This window comes from Cryptomeria japonica, chromosome 3 (assembly GCF_030272615.1).
Source record: "Cryptomeria japonica chromosome 3, Sugi_1.0, whole genome shotgun sequence".
Lineage (NCBI taxonomy): Eukaryota > Viridiplantae > Streptophyta > Pinopsida > Cupressales > Cupressaceae > Cryptomeria > Cryptomeria japonica.
This window is the reverse complement of record NC_081407.1, coordinates 546,023,618-546,045,152: the sequence shown is the minus strand read 5'-3', so window position 1 is coordinate 546,045,152 and position 21,535 is coordinate 546,023,618. Positions and strand designations below refer to the sequence as shown.

Genomic DNA, 21,535 nt, shown 5'->3' with positions numbered 1-21,535 from the left:
GAGGACAACCGTATGGTTGCAGGTGCCACACACAGCAGGCAAAGTACCGTACCTCCAATCACCCACGCAGGACAAACCACCGGCGTCGGAGGGAGCAGTGCACAGACGCAGCCACAGCCACCTCCAGGAAGACGACCCCCATCGATGGCGAGCAAACAAAAGTTGCCTAAATTCAATGGAGATGGCAACGATGACCCCGTACGGCACTGTCGTACATGTGAGACAATATGGTCAGCCAACGGGGTAGTTGACAAAGCGGATTGGGTGGTGCAGTTCCCTGCCACCCTGAGAGGAGTAGCCATTGATTGGTACTTTGATGTGGACAAAACAAAGGTGGGAACATGGGATGACCTATAGAAAGCTTTTGAGAAGGAGTTTCGACTCCTTCGAGATGATAATGAGATCATGGCAGAGATACTAAGCACAAAACAGGGAAAGCACGAGACAGTGCGAACATACAGCCGACGGTTAAAAGAGTTACTGGGGAAGATGGAGAACCAGTCGGCTGACGGACTAAACAAAAGATGGTTCGTGGAAGGGTTGCGGTCATCCCTGAGGAGAAAGATGAAAATTGTACCGCCCACCTCATACGATGACGCGTACAACCGCGCAATGGATTTGGAAAGTGAAGGCAAAACATCGCGGAAGAAAAAGGAAAAGTCCTCTGCAGAAGAGGAGTCCTCGGGAGAAAGCAGTAGTGACGAATCATCAAGTAAGAAGGTGCAAGCTCTTCAAAAGGATATGCACCGTATGTTGAAGGAATTTAAGAAAATGAAAGGAAGCACAAGCAAAAACGAAGATGTGTGGTGCACTGATTGTAAGGAGGAAGGCCACACAAAAGGCACCTGCTCGAAGAAGGCCTTTTGTGAGATTTGCCAAGTGATGGGACACTCCATCAAGGAATGCCCATACAACATGAAAACCCAAAGTACACAAATGAGCCAAGTGTTGTTCACTGAGCAGGCCACAACATCCGCACCAGCGAGTACGGCCCAGCAAACCAACACAACGAAATCATCTAGAGGTTACCGGGACAACAGACGCAGCGGCGGAAGGAATAACAACAATAACAATAACGGAAGCCGTATCCAGTATGACGCCAAGGGTCGGCCAATGATCCAATGTAGGGCCTATAATCAGTGGGGGCACTTTGCCCGTGATTGCACGAAGGAAGCCTCCCCTCAGCACCTCTGCCGATGGTGTGGGCCAGGCGACCATGAGGACGCAAATTGCCTAAAGGCAGGGGTTAATCTCCTCAACATTGAGAAGGCTGAGAAGACGGGTGAGAAAGAAGTACTGGTGGTCACCCGCGCTCAGACGAAAAAGGCCACTTATCCCAACCCCCGTACAGAGAAGGAAAGATTACGGGAGGCAAAGGCCAATATTGAACGTGAGATGACGACCGAACGACGGAACAACGAGGTGGTGAGTACATCATCCCATACGGAAGCTGAAAATAACATCATTGGGCAACTACTGTAGATGGAAGTACCTATAAGGGTAAAGGACCTTCTAGAAACAATGCCACAGTTAAGAACCGCCATTTTTAGTTCCATACAAACCACTGCGCAGGCACCTTTGCATGCCAAACGGGCGAAAGTTCCAGTCAGCCGAATGTTGTTGGCCTTAAATAGTGGTCAACATCTTGTTGTAGTAGAGATGGGAATTCTTTGGGCTATCCTCAAAGACACCATCGTGGACGGAGGTTCGGGGGTGAATGTACTGCCAGAGGATACGTGGAAGAACCTGGGGAAGCCAACACTATCGCCACCCACGTTCAACTTGGTAGGTGCAGACCAGCACGGCATCAAGCCACTCGGCACCCTGATGGCCCAGCCGGTCACCATCGGCACGCAACCCTTTATACTAGATTTTGTGGTAATCCCACTCAAGAAGAAGGGGTACGACGCCATCTTAGGCAGAGGGTGGTTGGTTACAGCAAAGGTGAACCACGACTGGAAAAAGAACACCCTTTCTATGGAGAAAGGGGGGCGGAAGTACACCATTGATCTGAGGACCCAAGTTGTCGGCGAGGAACTGGCATCATCTTCGGAATCGGAGGGTGAAGGAAAAGGCGACCTGAGGAACGAAGGACGGGGCTACAGGGAGCCCAACGACGAAGGGATTCTCAAACTAGGAGAGTGCTCCGAGGATGAGATAGGGTCATTGAACGGGCTCTTCCACTGGCAGATGGAGGATTACAAAATGTTCCAGAGCTACAGGCTCGAAGTAGAGGAACTAGAGCAAGTAACAGAGGAGGTGTACCTGCCAAAATATAGAGAATATTGGAAGGGAGATGCCCCAAACCTCGGTGACATAGATAATCCCAAGATCATTTGTGTCAGCAACAATTGGAACTCTGTGTGGAAGGCTGCAGCCTTCAACATCTTTATTATTCTTCTTCTTCTTATGTACGGGAAGGAGACCGTGGTCCCTGTAGAATTTGTGGTTCCAAGTCTTCGGATGGCCAATGAAAATAGACTTGCCACCAACGGGTCCAAATTGAAACCCTACCACAAGAAGCGTGCAGCTGACCCGAGAGGCCGGAAGGACACCCGACAGTCCGGAGGGGAACCCGATAGGATGGAAGGGGACCTGAGAGGCCGAGCAGGCGACTCGAGAGGCACGGGACCAAAGCGGGAGACTCTCGGGTGAGGCAAACCGAGAAAGGGCGATCCTCAAACAAGCTTTTTTACTCTTCTTCGGTCGAGAAAAAAGCTAAAGGCTAAATAAAGCTTAAAAGCTAATTAACTAAAAAGCTAAATGACCATTAAACAAGGAACTAAATATAGGTGACTAAAATATAATTAAATATTCTAATACCTTCCCTTAATGGTCATGCTATCTATTATACCAAGCTGCCCTCCAAATTTGAGAAACTTTGTCAGGCTCAAGGACTTGGTGAGGATATCTGCAGTCTGATCTTCTGTAGGAATGTACTGCAGTATCACTAATCCATTTACAACATGTTGGCGAATGAAATGGCAATGAAGCTCCACATGCTTTGTCCGCTCATGGAAGACTGGATTTTTGGCTAATTTTAGAACCCCTTGATTATCACAAAACAAGGGAGTAGATCCTGGTTGAGAAATTTGCATGTCTGCAAGCATCCTACGTAGCCAAATTGCCTCACATGCTACCTTAACAGTTCCCCGATACTCTTCTTCAGTCGAGGAAAGAGCTATTGCCTGTTGCTTTTTGTTGGTCCATGTGAGTGCACCTGTACCCAAGCTGAAAACATACCCAGAAGTTGACTTTCTGTCATCAACACAACCTGCCCAATCTGAGTCTGTAAAACCAGCCAGCCTAGGATCTTTCCTTCTATTGTACAGAATGCCAAAATCAGGAGTGCCCTTCACATATCTAAGCCCACGCTTCGCTCCAACCCAATGTTCAACTTTTGGGACTGACATGAAGCGAAAAATATAGCTCACAGCATAACTGATGTCAAGTCTAGTGGCGGTGAGATAGATGAGGCTGCCCACTAGTTGCCTGAATGAAGACTCATCCACTACAGGTGAATCTGATTTGGCTGATAATTTGAGCCCTATCTCCATAGGTGTAGATGCAAGTTTACAATCTTGCATTCGAAACTTATCTAGTAGGCTCTTGGCATACTTTGACTAAGAAATGAATATGTGGCTATCAGTCTGCCAAACTTCTACACTGAGACAATAATGGAGAAGTCCCAAATCTGTCACATCAAAATGCTGACACAAATTCTATTTGACCTGCATGATCAGATGTGCTGCATTGCCAGTAATGATGAGATCATCAACATAGACTACTAGAAATAGAATATCATCACTAGTATGTTTGACACACAAATTGGGATCTGAAGGACTCCTCTGAAAGCCTTGATCAATCAAGTACTTATCAATTTTGATGTACCATGCACGAGGAGCCTGTTTGAGGCCATAGAGTGCTTTGACTAGTCTACATACCTAGTGTTCCTTACCGGCAACCTTGAAACCTGGAGGCTGCGTCATGTAGACTTCTTCCTGCAAATCACTATCGAGAAAGGCACTCTTGGCGTCCATTTGATGGACTTTCCATCCAAATTGAGCTGAGAGAGCGAGGACAAGCCTAATGGTACTCATCTTGGCTGTGGGAGCAAATGTCTCCTCATAGTCGATGCCCTCCTTCTGTGAAAACCCTTTTACCACCAACCGAGCCTTGTACTTATCAAGGCTCCCATCAGCTTTATACTTGACTTTAAACACCCATTTGCAGCCAATGGGCTTCTTTCCTAGAGGAAGATCGGACAATGCCCAAGTGTTGTTTTTCAGAAAACTATGTTGCTCCGCTTCCATAGCCTTTTCCCATTCAGGTACACCTTTACCCTCTGTATATGTTTGAGGCCCATAAATACTGTGAATGTTGGCCATATGAGCAAAATTAACTGTGTGTTGCTTGCTCTTACCTCAAACTGATCTACCCTCAATGAGCTCATCATCATGAAGATCACCAATGGTCTTGGCCCACCACTTAGGCCGGAGAGTAGAAGTACCAACATCTGCTGCACGATGAAGAGTGCCTGGAATATCTGGAGCAAGCTCCTCTGGATGTGGATTGAGAAGATCCTGAGGAAAGTCAGGGGGTGCAATGTCATGCCTGGGAGACCCCACAACTTCAGAGTCAACTAAATCCCTCCCATCAGGTGGAGCTAAGGGAAGACGAACACCCATACTTACAGCGTTTGGAGGGTGATCCTTAGTGCTCAAATCAGGAGAGGAAGGCTGAAAAGGCCCTCTTTCTTCATCAACTACTACATCTCTACTGAATATGAGGTGATTAGTGTCTATATCAACCAGCCGATATGCCTTGTGGTTGTCACTGTAGCCGATGAACATCAATTTCTGACTCTTTGGATCCAATTTGGTGCGCGTGGCATCTGGAATCCAAACATAAGCTGTAGAGCCAAAAACTTTCAAATGACTGATTTTGGGCTTCCTGCCAGACCAAGCTTCCTCTGGAGTCATCTTCTTAACGGCCTTTGTGGGAGACCGGTTCAGAAGATAGACTACAGTGAAGACCGCTTCCGCCCAAAAGTGTTTTGGAACATTTCTATGCTCCAACATAGACCGAGCCATCTCAATGACTGTACGGTTCCTGCATTCAACAACATCGTTCTGCTGTGGGGTGTAAGGTGTGGTAAGTTGATGCTTAATGCCATGTGATGCACAAAAGTTGGTGAACTCTGTAGAACAAAATTCCCTTCCATTGTCGGACCGAAGAGTGACTATCTGACAGCTAGACTCTTTTTCCACTAAGGCCTTCAACGTTTGAAACATGGTGAACACCTCTGATTTCTGCTTAATAAAATAAACCCACATGCGTCTGCTGAAATCATCAACAAATGATAGAAAATACCTTCATCCAGTGACTGATGGAGTGTTCATGGGACCACAGATGTTTGCATGAACGAGTTGCAAGACCTTGGATGCTCTCCAAGCGTCTTCATGCTCTCCGAGCGTCTTCATCTGAAAACGGAGTCCTATGCTGCTTTCCATCTTGACACCTTCCGCAAACTCCATGATTCTGAGTTTGAATCTCAGGTAATCCTACGACTAGATCCTCTCGAACCAACTGAGAGAGATAGTGGACATTGAGATGCCCATATTGCTGATGCCAAAGAGTGTTGATGGAAGTACTCCTAGCTGCCATGGCGAGCTCCTGAGAACCAGTAGAATCAACAAGTATATAAAGACCATGATCCTCAATACCAATTGCAACTGTAGTGCGAGTCTCCCTGTCAACAATGTTGCACTTGTGCAACCCAAAGACAACATCCAGCTATGGTGAATGCTGCATAATCTGACTGACTGACAGTAGATTGAGCTTCATACCAGGTACAAAGTATACATTGACGAATATTAAATCCCTCCCACCAGATGAAATATGAACGTTGCCCTTCAATGTAATCATCCGAAGTTAGGAGTACTTCAATGTAATCATCCGAAGTTAGGAGTAATCATCCGAAGTTAGGATTACATTGAACGATATACACACGTATATATAGAGGTTACAAGACGATGTTCTATAATTAGAACATAACGTTAAAGTAAAAGATTAAAGAGCTAAAAGCTAAATTAAACTTAAAAGCTAATTAACTAAAAAGAAAAAGCTAAATGCTAAATAAAGCTTAAAAGCTAATTAACTAAAAAGCTAAATGACCATTAAACAAGGAACTAAATATAGGTGACTAAAATATAATTAAATATTCTAATAGTCATGCCCATCACGACCACCAAACAAATTTTTTTTTGCTTTCTATTTCAGCATCAAATTACCACATACCCCAACATCTTTGCTAGAGATGCGAGGGAGATGTGTATTCACTTTAGTACTGCTGCCACTGAATTCAAGGGGACCAAAATAGCATCTCCATTGCTATGTCCCCTCTAAACTAGCAGATTTGTTTGATTATATTATTGAAACAACTTTCCATAACAGGGTCTTCTTATCAAATGACCCTTTGGCAAATTCTTCCAACAAATTGAAGGGGCAAATAAAATTAGCAGCACTCACAATTGAATTAGCTCTCCCACATTTATATTATCAGTTTGAAGTTCAATGCTCGATTGGAATTTCCAACCTCCCCATCATTAGTTAATGTTGTAAGAACTCATAATGATAATACAAGAAACAATATTTATGGCTTAATTTTACTAAATAAACTTAATGCTAGGGTTCAAAACATGAGAATTTTATTTTTATTATTTTTATGTCCAGTTGCACTAAGCACAAAAGCAAGGAATACCCAAAAGTTGCAATCCTTTTTCTTTCAACGTTATTTGTTTGACAATTGATTAGCCTAATATTAAAATAATAAATTAGAACGTCAACTAATTCTTCAAACAAGGACTGACAACTGATGAAGCAGCAGAAGCAGAGTATAATATTGGCAAGGAAAAACATCGTTCACATCCATGAACTAATAGCAAGTGAACAGTGGGACTGGTGAACTATATATATATATATATATATATATATATATAGAGAGAGAGAGAGAGAGAGAGAGAGAGAGAGAGCATCTCCATAAAGACTTTGCAAGTCAAAAGGCACTAAGCAAGATAGATTTTTCTAAATTTCAAGAGATGTATGTTGAGATTCACCAATTCTCCGCAAGAACCCACAAATCCAAGTCTAAATCAAGCTTAGTGAGTTTGCAGCCAAGACTTGCAAACTTGACAGAGTCAATTAAGAAAACAGAAAATTGAATTGAATTTTTTCAAATTTAAAAACTTTTTTTTTTCACATCTTATATGTATATTTTTTATTGCTGGATTTTTGCTGAGTTTTCGACTGAGTCTAAGTCACAGTCAGAGTCAAAAAGTCAGCCAATTCTACATCTCAAAAATTACAAATTACCCCTAAAAGCCCCATATTACTTACAAGTTACCAGGCAATGGAAAAAATTTGTGACATTTAAAACACCACCAATGCAGCTTCAAAATCTGGAAAAGTATATACCATAAGTTCTAAAAAGGTACCAAGAATATGGCATATTGAAAACATCTTACTTATGATGCTTATCCAATATTTATACCTTGTCGACTTGGGCATGTATCAGCAAAGCTGCTTTCTTGTCCTTTGGAGTTGGCTGCACATGTGGAACATAGTATTGTTATTATTAAAGTACAAAGAAATCCAATTGTTACATGGATATCCAAGCAATAAAACAGCTCTATCAAAGACCACCTATAGATGGGAACCCAAATCATCACATCATGCCTCTTCTAAATCACATCCAGGAAATTGTTTGCGAATCACATTAAATTGAGAAAATAAAAAACAGTAGATAACATAAGCCTAGCACCTATCATTTCATGGATTTTGGGAGGTCTACATGTAAAAGACAATTATGCATCATACATTGACAATGGCATCTCTTTGTAGCCTAATAGAGCACACATACACAATGGCTTCAAGCCATCTGATATCAGTAACATGAATATAGCACTAAACAGGCATAAAAATGAACACTTACTAGTTAACCAGAAATACTAGTAATGCCTAAGCCTTGACCAAACATCATTTTGGTTAATTGAATATTAATGAAAATGGCTGTTCAGATGTTGAATGAAGGTAGGCAGGGCACTGTTGCAATACTGCATGTTACATGATTTGATTCAAATTTGGCAGCCACTATGATCCATAAAAATTTTGGCGCCACTTTAGGTGTTTAGTCTTACAGCAAAGACTCATCCAATACAACATAGTTTTGGAGCTTCCATTCCCCTATTCTACTTTGTAGTCAGCTCACTAGTTGCAGCATCTCTGGGTTTTTCACATCATCAGAAAAGCTTGAAATATCCTTGTCCAAGAACCTATTAGTGTTTTAATTTGTAATTTTCATGAAATGTAATGTCCCCTTCCACTTAGTGCTCTATCATAATCAATTTTGCTAGCCTTTATGATTCCCGGAGGCTAGAGCAAAAAATAATATTGACAAGGGAATAAAAAATTTATCAATTAGATATGAAAAAGGGCCTAAGGTATAATTATAATGCATCCATATTTAATTAAGTAGTGGGCCCACTTTAATATTAATATGGGGGCGATAAAATTACTTGGGCGATTTATTCACTTCAGGCATAAGTTATAACATTATTAAAATGAATGATTTATTGAGTGGGCATCTGAAGTTGAAAACATTAACTTTTAATTATTATTGAGCCGATGGAGGTAAAAGGCATGTTAAAAAGGAGACTCGTGGAGTTTGGAAAAAAGCATTCTCAACTTCATTTTATTTTTCCTCTCTCTCAACATCGAAGCCTTGGAGAAATACAACCAAGACGGAAACCCTGGAGCTGGATGTCTTGGATGAAACCCCAGGATATCAGTTTGGGAAGATTCATTGCCAGTCAGGAGAAAACGCAGTAACAGGTCTACTTTGATAGAGGAAATTGCAGGCACATATTTGGCTGCTTGTAGCTGGGCAATTCATTGTGGAACACCAGTACATTAGCGCTACACCAATCCAGTAACGGTGTGGCTAAAAACATATCAGGGTGCTAATATTTAAAGTTGTGACCTGCATTTCTCAGCACAAGACAGCGATTCTCATGGTCACATACAGTCTGATCAAAGCTGATGATAAGAGTTGAATTGGCTGCAGCTTAGAAACAATTCTGCTTACAAGGGCACTAGTCGATCATGTTTGCATATATTGGATGGCGACATTCGGGTATGTAAAGCATGGTGGAAACACGTTCATTTCTCATTTATAGCAGCAGTAAACTCTGTATTTGTCATATGTTTTCCTATATCAGAATACTACTGAAGGTTTCTGAGTATTAATCTGGAAGAAGCTCAATTATTCTTAAATTTGTCAAAATATTGTATGTCTCATCATCAATATTGAGAAGAAAAAAATTCTGAACCAAAAAAACTCATTGCCCATTGCACAAACAAGAGAAAGGGATATTTCTTTAGGATATTAAAAAAAGTTTATCTGCTAATTAAGTGAATGGGAAGTCTGTTTCAGTTTGTATGTGCTTATTTATAAATGTTGATGATAGAACATTGCAATACAAATATCATTTCATTCAAAGATATTGATTTAATTCTGGAACATGAGAAAGTCTGCAAACTGTTTGACATTATGCCTGAAAAAAAATCTAAACATTGAAAGGACCAAGTCAAGTTAAAACTTAGTGGCAAACCGGTTAGGATATTTCATGACAACACAAAACAGAACAATAATTTGAATTTGAATTAATCGTTTATTCAGCTGATCATGTTTTATATCCACCACTGCTGCCACTATGGTTGCATTTTTTGAGAGGTAACGCCATCTTAAAGAAGTGACCCAGCTTATGTTTTCACAGAATGTGTGTTTGTGACACTTTCTTGCCATCATAACCAGCTTTGTCACACTTTTCCCTTGGTTAAGCAGTTTACGATACATGAAATTTGCTTAAACTTGGACTTTTTTTATGCTGATAGCACATATTTCACATCAATGCCATTTAAAGTGTAACTTTTCCTTATTTCAACCATTAAAAATATGTACAATAATAGAATGGATTTCATGATTTCACTCATGGCATAGTTCCTTAGGATCTTTGCCACTTTGAAATTAGTGATCAAACCTATGCTTGCTTTGAGGCAATTTTTTGCTGCTCCTTTCTGTCTAAGTTACAGGGTTCGCTGGGTTCAGGGCCTGGTAGTGGTCCGGTTCATTTTGGGTTCGGATCCTGGTCCAATTCACCTTTGGGTTTGGCCAGTGTTTGTACCCAGCCAAGCTGATTCGTCCAAAGCGAACCCGGGGCAAACCCAGGGCGAAACTGGACACCCGGGTGCCCAAATTTACTTTTTTTTTTTTCAAAGTTTTATAAAATTTATAGCAATGAGTTCAGACTTGCAGATTTGTGTGATTGTTTTGCAAGTTATCATGCAAGTTTGAGACTTAAAATTATTAAGAACAACAACAGACAATTGATAGATTTATTCAAAAAAATTGTCTGAAGCAAGATAAAACAGAGCAGCAAACAATTGAGTTATGACCTCTTACTTGTTAACCTTATACAATGTACTAGAGCAATGCTCAATCACAACAGCAAAATACCCATGCATTAGCTCATTCTGATTTACAATCCTCAGCTTATGAAAAGCAACAAAAATATTCAGTTTCCTGAGCTCACTTTCTTGACTGCTCATTCTTCTTCTTCTTCATCATCTTCAATGGCATTAGTCGTTTCCGTGAAAGACTTTTGCTGTTATTCTTGACTACTATTGCATTTATTCTTGACTTGCACTTAGTCTTTCATCTTCTTAGTGCTATTCTTGACTGCTATTGCATTTATTCTTGACTGCTATTGCAAGAAGAAGAAGAAGAATCCATTAGATGATTTAAACTTAGTATAAAGTTCCAATTGTTGCAAGTTGAATTTTGAAACAATGATACTTGAACTTGATATTATCATTTTAATATTTTGATGTTGAACTTGAAGTATATGATGCTATGATGGTATGAACTATGATCATGATGCTATGATTACAAGTTTATGGTGCTTTTGTTGTTTATATGATATTATGTTGCATTCTAATCTTAATTCATGCTTATAGGCTGCATATAAACTATAACTATATATATATATATATGACATGCTTTTGTACTAATGAACCCAAACCCCATTTCAAAATTTTGCTGTCCCAGCGAACCGATTCTTCAAACCCGAACTCGAACCCAAACCAGCAACTTAGCTTTCTGTTGATATGTCACTTGGATGAGGTGCTGAAAAAATTAACTTGATACTCACAAATCTCACATTCTGGTCCAAATCTTCAGGCATTCCCTTCATCCTTCCTCAATGCTTAGTAATTCAAGAACTTGATCATGTTATTCATTATCTACCGTCCATTTGAACAATCTGCATACATTGCCAGCTTTGACAAAAGTAGACTAACACTTGACAACTTGAGGGTTTGACAGGAAGGATAATAATTGGCATTACAACATGATGAGAATGACATAGTTATTGACTACAAGCCTGACCAGGGGTACTCGTTTTAGTACTGACAAAACCTACCAATACTGTTTGCAATCTAGATTCAGGCCCTCAATACTTCTGTCGAGGTGTTGGTGAAGAAGAATTAGCAGATCATTCCTAGGAATGTCAATAACCAAAGCGTCAAAGTTCTTACTTCTATGTTCACAGCCGCTATTCTTCTAGAAACCTGATGAGAACTACGTTTGCACTGGTGGTGGAAGGATTGTTAAAATGGAAGAGAGATGGCAACCTTAGGTGCCTGAAAGAGTAGAAAACATGAGTTAAAGCATAAGGCACTATGGCAGTATGTGTGCAAAGGAGCTAGTGAGGGGAATATTGGGAGACCACTTGGCTATCTTATGGAGTGGGGTTTGGGATGCATTACAAATTTGGGGGGAGAGTAAAGGATCATAGGGGCGAGGTCTACAAGGGAATAGGTAAAAATGGAACATTTGATGAAGGGTTAGGGGGGATGATGAGGGGATATGGGTTACGAAGTAAAAAGGATGTGCTCTGGATGTGGGCATGGGAAAACATGGAAAGATAGGAACGAACGAAATAGATTCAACTAAAGTTGAAGCTAATATTATTTTTAGTATTTCATTTTGGTTTCTTTGCTTTTAAAAATTATTTCAAGATATGCTAAATACAGATAGATATTTAAAAAAGATTAGTCTTCTGGCTATTAATTGATAACATCCTCAGCTTCATATGTTGTCCTTGTGGTGCCTTTGCTCTAATTCCACCTAGCATTGGATCATTCTTGGTATCGAAATACCTCCTAGATAGAAAATGACTAAAGTGTTGAAGTCCTAGTTTCTTACATTTGATCAATAACATTATTGTGGTATGGTGTTTTGTGTTCGATTCTTATTATTATATTGCTAGAATTTAATAAGTCCACTATATGATTTAACACAAATTCTAACTTCCATTTGAAATTTATTTTGGTACTATGATGCCTCCTCTTGTAAGTTTTTTTGTTGAAGCACTTTGGAGATTATGACTTTAAAGTCCCCTTCTACACATATCAGTGAGAGGCCAAGGTTTCAAATTAATAGACACACATATACAAGGCCTCTCCTTTTGCCACATTGTTTGTGTCAACAACTGTGTTTTAGCAGTATTTGCTTACAATATATCTTTAATGGTCTTGAATTATGCATCATATCCCCGTGTTACCTCAATTTGTCACTTTCACCCCATCATAATTTAATTTGTGTTGTCCTTGATTAGAGTCAACTAGGCCTTTCCTCTAACTCTGAAAACTAGAGTGTGTAATGGAAGTGGATATTCCATTTTTTGGCAATTCCTAGGTCCATCACATTCAAAGATTTGAATTTCAAGGTTTGTGTAAACTATAAAATTCCATTCTTTCTAGGTATTCTACATGACAAAACTTGGGAAGATGTTATTCATTAATTGCATTATGGGCATATCAATATTGATCTTGGACCAACCCTTCATCATGTATTTCTGATCTATGTTGTTTTGTCTGGCTTGGAATGTAGTTACCAAACTTTGAAAGGATAGATGCTTTGAATCTTCTTCAAGTGACATCCAATTGGGGCACTAGTTGGAATCTAAATGCCTTTGTGTTTTAGAATTTCTATTCTAAACACATTGTTGAGTAGTTGGACCCAAAGGAAGAGTTTGACTTTAGGCAATATTTGTGTAAGTTTCCATAGTTCACATTTTGTTGTCTCGTTTCTATCAAATTAAAGCTGTTTGCCCAGGAGCGAGTAGACATTAGTTGTTATACCCTAGATTGAATTAGTATAAGGCCAAATGATAGCATATTGATCCTTCCTATTATGTACGAAGGGAGGCATATAAATAATAAGGATCGCAGATATACGGGAGAAGGGAGGCTGCGATTAGAGAAGACCAAGACAGACCACAAACAACTATAAATAATGAACTTAAGCAATTAAATAGAAGAAATGTTAGGGCCGACTCAGAAAAAAGGATAGCAAGTAAATAAAGAGGCCGACCAGAATTACGAGGAGGTGTGACCTTTGCAGAGGCAACAATTGGTGAAGAGGTGGAACCTCCTCCCCATCTCTAATAGAGGAGCAGATCAAGTGATAAATCATTATGCCAGCAGGAATATGCAGTATAGATATGTTATACCCAGCAGAAATTACTATGGAAATCAACAGATATCTGATTACTAAATCAAAGTGATCAGATCAAAGAGACAATTCTGCAAACAATAAACAACAGACTGATAAACCCAGCAAGAGATTGCTAATCTGTCTACATTTCTATAATTAATAATCTATCTATTCCTTACCCTACAAGCAAACAATAGGAGAGAACATCAAAGAACACAAGCAGTTTAATAACAAATCAGAATCTGTATTGTTCAGCAGGCAGTGACATTCCTGTTTATTGTGGGAAAAATATAGGATGACCAATAGGAGGCATTACAAATGGTATCAGAGCAGTGATTCTGCCAACCTGTGAGAACAGCACTATGCAATGTGCCTGAAGATAGTGATCAAGAATGAGTAGCAAGAAATGACAAGAGTTATAGTGCAAATAATCACTCAAGATCACAGTCGACACTCAGTCATTTGACATCATGTGAGAGTCTCAAACAAAGAAGATTTCCCAGGAACGTTCTGTGGAAGATAGAGTTGCAGTGACAGAGTTTCAATTACACAGTTAGTAGGTAAAAGAACCATACAAGATGAGGGTCCACAAATTGCATACCCAACACGTGGGTAGAGAGTGCAACGTGCATTGCTTAATGTAGAGTAAAATAGACAAACCTAGTGTGGAACATAACAAACAATGAAGGGCACTGTTAAGTAGGCATAAAGGTTGCAGTTCATAAGCATGAAAAACAAGAGAGACATCAGAAGAGTTATTATCACTCAAGAAAAGTGTAAAGAATCCGTCATAGATGTGGAAATAATGTTGAGTGACAAAGGTGGTAACAAGACAGTATGAAGGAATAGTTGTGACTAGCCAAGTGAAATATCACTAGCCCAAACGAAATATGACAAAGGATTGGGTTTTCAAGAGAAAAAGGCAGATTAAATATTATGCAAACATCACGACAGCCCTTTGATAAGTCTAGGGCACAAGTGTGGAGTGAGTACACTGTTAAACTGTGACATAGATGGATATAGGGTAAGTAATGTATAGTGTCTTTTGACAGAGAATAATAAGATATGGCAACCATCTGCAAAATAAAGAGGGAGTATGCCTTTAAAATAAGCATCAATGACATGGCCTGATGGCAGAGTGGATGAAAAAAGGGGAACTTCATGACAAAGTGCAGAGGGTTTAAATGTATGCATGATCAGCCTATTAGGAGGAAACTAAATCATGCAAAAAGCAAAACATACTGTCATAATAAGAACAAGCATAGGACAGTCACAATGTTCCTAAGTGGCAAGGTAATGGCAAAGATAACAAGTGACAGATATGTCAAAAAGATATGATGGTCCTAGGGTGGGGTTAATGCTCAGTTGGCACACCAAATTTAAAGACTATGACAATGGTAAATGTATAAAATGGCAATTTTAAACAGGAGCTCATACTGCAAGGACAATTATACACAAGACATACCAGTTATTACAGTGAATAAAGATCATTAGGACAATCTAAAATTGTTGGAACAATCCAAGGGTTTGGTCTATATGGAAAATAGTAGCAGACTTATCTCAAAGGCAGTTCTAATTGTGAAAGGCAGAGTTGAAAGATAAGACGACAGTCCATAGAACATGATAGAAAAAGGCCAACCCTGTGTTGCGTGAATGAAGGTATGACAGTCCAAAAAAGGGAATTCATGACTTTCTAAACCAAGAAGAGGACACAGGAGGGACAAGGGTTTTTGACAATTAACCCTACATGGAAGGGTATTGAGAAGTGACAGTCCTATGACTGAGACAAGAAGCACGAAATAGTAATAGAAGAGCACACCTCTTCCCCAATAGTCATAAGCTAATCACCTATTAATAGATGTGATACCAATTCGATGGAAAAGTGATAATAAAAGAAAGAGCAGTTTATAAAGGAGGGTTATAAGAAAATCCAAAGGGGCTTCACAAGCAAATGTTTAAAGCATATTGGATCAACTTTATGACACATTTATGAGCATATGGGAGCAGAAAGGCGGGGTTAGGCCCTTTCTAACTCTAAATGGCTTATGAGCAGCAAGATGGGGTTAGGCCCACTTTCCGGCTCTAAATGGTTTATGAGCAGCAAGATGGGGTTAGGCCCACTTTCCGGCTCTAAATGGTTTATGAGCAGCAAGATGGGGTTAGGCCTACTTTCCAGCTTAGGCCCACTTTTTGGCTCTAAATGGATTACAAGCAGCAAGATGGGGTTAGGCCCACTTTCTAGCTCTAAATGACTTATGAGTAGCAAGATGGGATTACGCCCACTTTCTGGCTGTAAATGGCTTATGAGCAGCAAGATGGGGTTAGGCCAACTTTCTGGCCATAAATAACTTAGACGCAGCAAGATGGGGATAGGCCCACTTTCTAGCTCTAAATGGCTTACAAGCAGCAAGATGGGGTTAGGCCCACCTACTGGCTCTAAATGGCTTATGAGCAGCAAGATGGGGTTAGTCCCTCATTTTGGCTCTAAATGGCTTATGAGCAGCAAGGTGGGGTCTCAACTCATGGGAGAAATAAGGTAGGGTTGGGCCCCCTATGGAAGTATAAGGAAGGGATACAATTATAAGGTCACCATCTAAGTAGGGCACCCCAAGTGGATGTACAATGTGCCTGCCACTGGGGCCAAGTGGGTGAGTAACCACTCTTGGGCTTAGATAGGTAGATTATAAGGCTCCTCTTCTAATTCTACTATGATTGACTATTGACTTAAAGGATGATGCATGAATAGGGAAAACATATACAAGCACCCCACTAAGTAGACCACCTCGAGCCTATGTTAAATGTGCCTACCACTGGGGCCAAGAGGGTTAGTGTCCACTCTTGGGCTTAGTAGGGGGGTGGCTTCAGACAGACCTATCATTTTTTCTTCCCCAAACCATAACATGTTTTAATAATAGGGCAAATTCTAGGGTAAATCCATGGATACATTCTAGTCAAAGAGAAGGGAACTAACAATAAATGTATTTGTGTATACTTCGTGTTTGCATATATTCATGTGTATGCTTCATGTTTTTATGTGTATGCTCTGTGTTTGGTTCATACTTGATGTGTTTCCAATGAAAACTGTAAACATAATCCTACCATCATGAGATTTCTATTTTTTTGATCTAGAATATGAGAATAACTAAGAGTGAAGTTGTGAACCAAAGATATAAATTCATTTAGAAAAGAAGAATTTAAGGTCATAGATGTGGGTGTCATGCTTCTAATCCTCGTATTTGCAAAAATTGGGTTAAAATCTGTCATTGCTCAAGGACAAACAATCTCAAGAAGGGTGGACTGTCATGCCCCACCTAGGGTTTAATGCAAACAATAAAGATAATTACCAGATAACTATAGGCAACCCCTTTTGTATTATAAAATATACAATGAAATAAAATACAAACCCTATGCTGACCAACCTCAATATCTTTCCCAAGACAAAAGGCATATAAATAATAAGCTAATCGCAGATATAAGGGAGAAGGGAGGTTGTGGTTGGAGAAGATCAAGACAAATCACAAACAACTATAAATAATAAACTTAGGCAATTAAATAGAAGAAATAATAGTGCCGACTCAAAAAAAAAGGATAGCAATTAAATAAAGAGGCCAACATACTTAACGAATTAAAATACCAAGAAAAGGGGAGGCGACTAAGATTAATCAGTGGTGATTATTATTAAAAAATAGGATGAAGGTAGCATTCCATTATGAGGAAGTGTGACCTTTGCGAAGGCAACAATTGGTGAAGAGGTACAAACTCCTCCCCCTCTCCACATGAGGATATAAATAGGAGACCAACGGAATTCTTTACAAACAGAATTGGAGTATATATCTTGAGCAGATGAGTCTGGCATCAAAAGAACAAGGCATTGCAACATCATCTGATGGTGAAGGAAATGAATTACAAGGAGAGAGCATAATTAAGCTTAATGATCATAGCATTCACATGGATGATGATTTCTCGTGTGTTGCACCAAAAGAAGAAGCCGTGGAGCTGAAGATCAAGGAAGCCATGGAAGACTTTCAAATGAACAAGATAGCAGAAAGAGATGATCAAAATATGGAAGCATTAGCGCATGCAGAGCTACAAGGTGTTACTGTGAGTGATGAAAATGAAGAGTCCAGAATGGAGAACTTAGCAAAAGGAATGAGTGATTCAAAGGATTGTCAAGCTTCATCAATCAAGGAAGAGAAACGTTATTCAAGCCAATTGCAGGAAAACAAAAGTGAATTCAATCTATTGCAAGAAGAAGAAATCCTTGGTAAACATTTGTCCATACAACAAAAGGAAGATCGGAATGAACAATTACAAACCGTCTCAAATGGAGTATCAATCATCAATACAATTTCAGATGATTTGATGGAGTTTTCACCATTTCATAACATTGATTCATTACACTTTCTTGATTTCAACGATGCACATACTTGCATAATCGATTAAGATGTTCATTCATGCGTTGTTAAAATGCAAGAATTGTTAGACAACTTAGGAGAAATTGAACAAGATAATAGGTAAGTTGTTACAATGGAGGCCAAGTATAAAGAGCAATTTGAAATGGCCCTAAGTCCATTACTAAAGATTCAAGAGGAACTAGTAGGTGAAATGTTCCATGATTATTTTCAATTTGAATACAATTTTCACCATAGTATGCTCACTAATGAGTGAAATTTTGATTTGCATGTTTCAAGTGTGAGTGGGATGATACATCATCGACTTCGACCCCTAATGAGTTGGTGAACGATACAAAGAATTTCCATTCAAGGACAAAGATCACCATGTTGTTTCTCTCATTGCTCTTAGTTTTAAAGATATGAATTTGATTATGGGGCTTTTGGAAAAACAACTTGTGTGTGGATACATCATGGCCTGAATGAGTTGCCTCAATTGATAATAATGCATGATGTTTTCATTGAATACAAGAGTTGCACAATGAAACATCATTTCTCTGAGTTCAAGGATGAATTTGTAAGACTTCAAACGATGACTAGTGCCTTGTTACTGTTGAACATATTGAGAAATCATGCGAGGTCATGTATATATTTTAGATTTTAGAGTCTCGTTCATCATAGATGTTTTGTACATAGTTTTAGAGTAGGTTTCCTTTCGTCAATTTTAGTTTGGTTTGTTTTTGTAGAGCCTGGTTGTCAATTTGCCTTGAGTCATTTGGCTTATGATTGTTGGGTGGCTCAAGTGGGTTCGTTTGCTTTCTTCAGTTTAATTTGCTTTGGTTAGTTGTTGATTAGATTAGTTTCCTTTGTGAGAACTTTGTTTGTGAGGAAGGAGTTGTGTTGTTTTCACATAGGCTAGCACAATTCTAATCTTATGTTCGGTCCATTTCCTAGATAACTATTTATGAATTTCTTTAGAATCCAAGGTTATTCTTCTCTAAATTTATCACTTGGTTAGGATTTGTACTTGACTTGGAAGGGAATCATCTATTGCGTCTTGACACTGATAACTTGTGATTGCTATATTTTACACAATCAATTGGTCTAAGGCATTGCAATTTCTCAGGAGAAGTTGTGTCTAATGAAAAATCTTAAATCCTGCTTTAGCACCACTATAATTCTCGCACCCATTATAAGCTTCACTGCTTATGAGCCAACTGCAAATGCGAAAAAAGAAAAAGCAATATCAAAAGAAAGAAAGAAAAAGCAAAGAAAGAAAAAAGAAAAAAAAGAAAAAAGCATGAAATGAAAAGAAGTATCAAAGAATTTGGCTTTGGGGCGAGGGCACCCGGCTAGCAATGGAGCAATATTTAGGATATTATAGCTATAACCTCGTTGAGGCTATGAACGCTCACTAGTATTGACGCTCTATCTAGGATGCTTTTGAAGTTAGGACCACTCACGTAGCTCGTCACATTGGGTTCTAAAGGTCACAATGGTCTTTTGAGAAGGAATGAATACAGTTGCACACACCTAGGTAATCAAAGATGAGGTGCCTTGATCCACTTTGTGATTTTTCTTCCCTTTTGCGTATGTTTCCTAGTCATTCGATAGTTTGGGTTGAATTATCTAGAGATTCTAAGTTTGGATTGAGTCTCTATCTTTGAAATGTTCAGGAACATTTATTCGAAATGGCGCAAGATATTGTGACATTTTCACACATTGCCCCATTGCAAATGGGGACCCCTCTTTTCGCTGGCTAGATTAGGTGTTTTGTTAGTATAGTATTCTCTTGGCAACATTTTAGTGGTTTTTAGCCTTAGAATGAGAGGGCTTCATATTAGTAGGTTCAAGAGTGAGTCCAAGATTGGAGGTGAAGACCTGAAAGGTAAGGTTAAATGTCTTGCTTTAGTTATTACAAACGTGGAATTGCAAGGTCTCCCTGCAATTTCACTCAAATTTTAACCTTTGTATCCTTGAGTTGCACTACAAGAGTTGCTTGAACCCCCGAATGTCAAAAATGGTGAAGTGATGAAGATTGTGCATGAGCACTACACGAACTCAACATCTTTACGTGACCACCACAAAATCTCCTAAATTTTACATGGAGTTAGGAAAATCCCTATTTTTTACATGAGCATGCCAAATTTCCTATTCCTACATGAGTATATGAAATCTCCTATATCTTACATTGTGATTGTGAAATTCCTATTTCTTACATACCAAGGTGAAAATTCCAACTTTATGTATAACTTCATATAAATTTTGAATTTCTTGCACAAGCAATGTGAAATCCCACCCTTGGTAATCTTTGCAGGACTTAGTTGAAAATCCGCCTTACCCTTGGGCATAGACAACACTAAATTCCTCCCTCATCTATACATGAGCAAGTGCAAAATCCAACCTTGGTTGCCAATACATGACTATCACTAAATCCCACTTAGGAAGGTAAATGTTGAGGTCGGCCTTTATTCAAATATTCAAAATTCCAAACAATTAATGTAAGGTCGGCCCTATTGGGGTGTCTACAATTCAAACTTGTAAAATAATGTTTTGGTTGTTAGTTTTCATGATCAGACTATCCACAATAAACAAAAAACTAAAGTTGCACAGTAAAGCATACAAATAGAGGATCACACAACACAAGACTACCCTGGGAAAACCTTCCTCATGGAGGAAAAACCTAGCAACAAATCAGATCTAGATCCTTTTATTAATTGTAGAATACAATGGCAATAACGATCAGATTACTTATCTGATATAACTGTCAACCTAGGGCAGAATTAGAGTTACAGTCGTAACCCAGCTAGGGCACAATGTAACAGCAAAAGATAACAGACTTATCAGCATACAACTTCCAGCTCTTCGTAGTTCTTCACTGAAGATTGCAGACCTAATGATGTTTGTGGACCTTCAAGAGAAACTCGCTATCCTCTTCAATGTATTCACTGTCCAAGATCGCATGTATGGCAAATGCTGATGGCAGAAGTAATTCGCTGATCTTCAGAGGTGGTTCACTTGCCTTCAATGAATATTCGCTAACCTCCAGATCTTGCAGAGCTGACTTCACTTTGATAATGATAAAACTGAATGATGAATACATACAAATGAATCTCTATTTGTATGTGGCATGGAGACCAATTCAAGTCGGCTTTACCTTAAGTTTTGTACCAAGATTTAATTGCAATTATAAGGCTTACACGTTGCCTTAAGTCTTGCCCTATTTTGGCATCTTAATAATGATTAAGTTATATTGCAAGGGGAGCGCACCTATTTAGGACCACACGTTACATGAAGTGATATAGGGTCGGCCCTATAATATGATGAACATGTTTCATGTTGCTTGGTGTGTAGGAGATAAAGGGCCCAGCCCTATTCGAGTTTGTGCACATAGAGATAGGGCCCAGCCCTATTTACACGCCTCCTTAATGAAGCAGGGCCCAACCCCCTTTTTGGGATTCAGACAACATTGGAATAGGGCCCAGCCCTATTTGTTTTACACATTACATATAAATACAATAGATAG

General features: G+C 39.3%; 1 protein-coding gene across 1 annotated transcript in view; it reads right to left on the bottom strand.

Moving 5' to 3' along the window:
* Window positions 1-21,535, bottom strand: part of LOC131075096 (NAD-dependent protein deacetylase SRT1) — a 200,840-nt gene that overhangs the window by 57,574 nt on the left and 121,731 nt on the right. Inside the window, exon 9 of the mRNA XM_058011919.2 lies at window positions 7,553-7,606. Within this exon, the coding sequence (XP_057867902.1) occupies window positions 7,553-7,606 (54 nt within the window). The remainder of the gene's footprint in view (window positions 1-7,552; window positions 7,607-21,535) is intronic.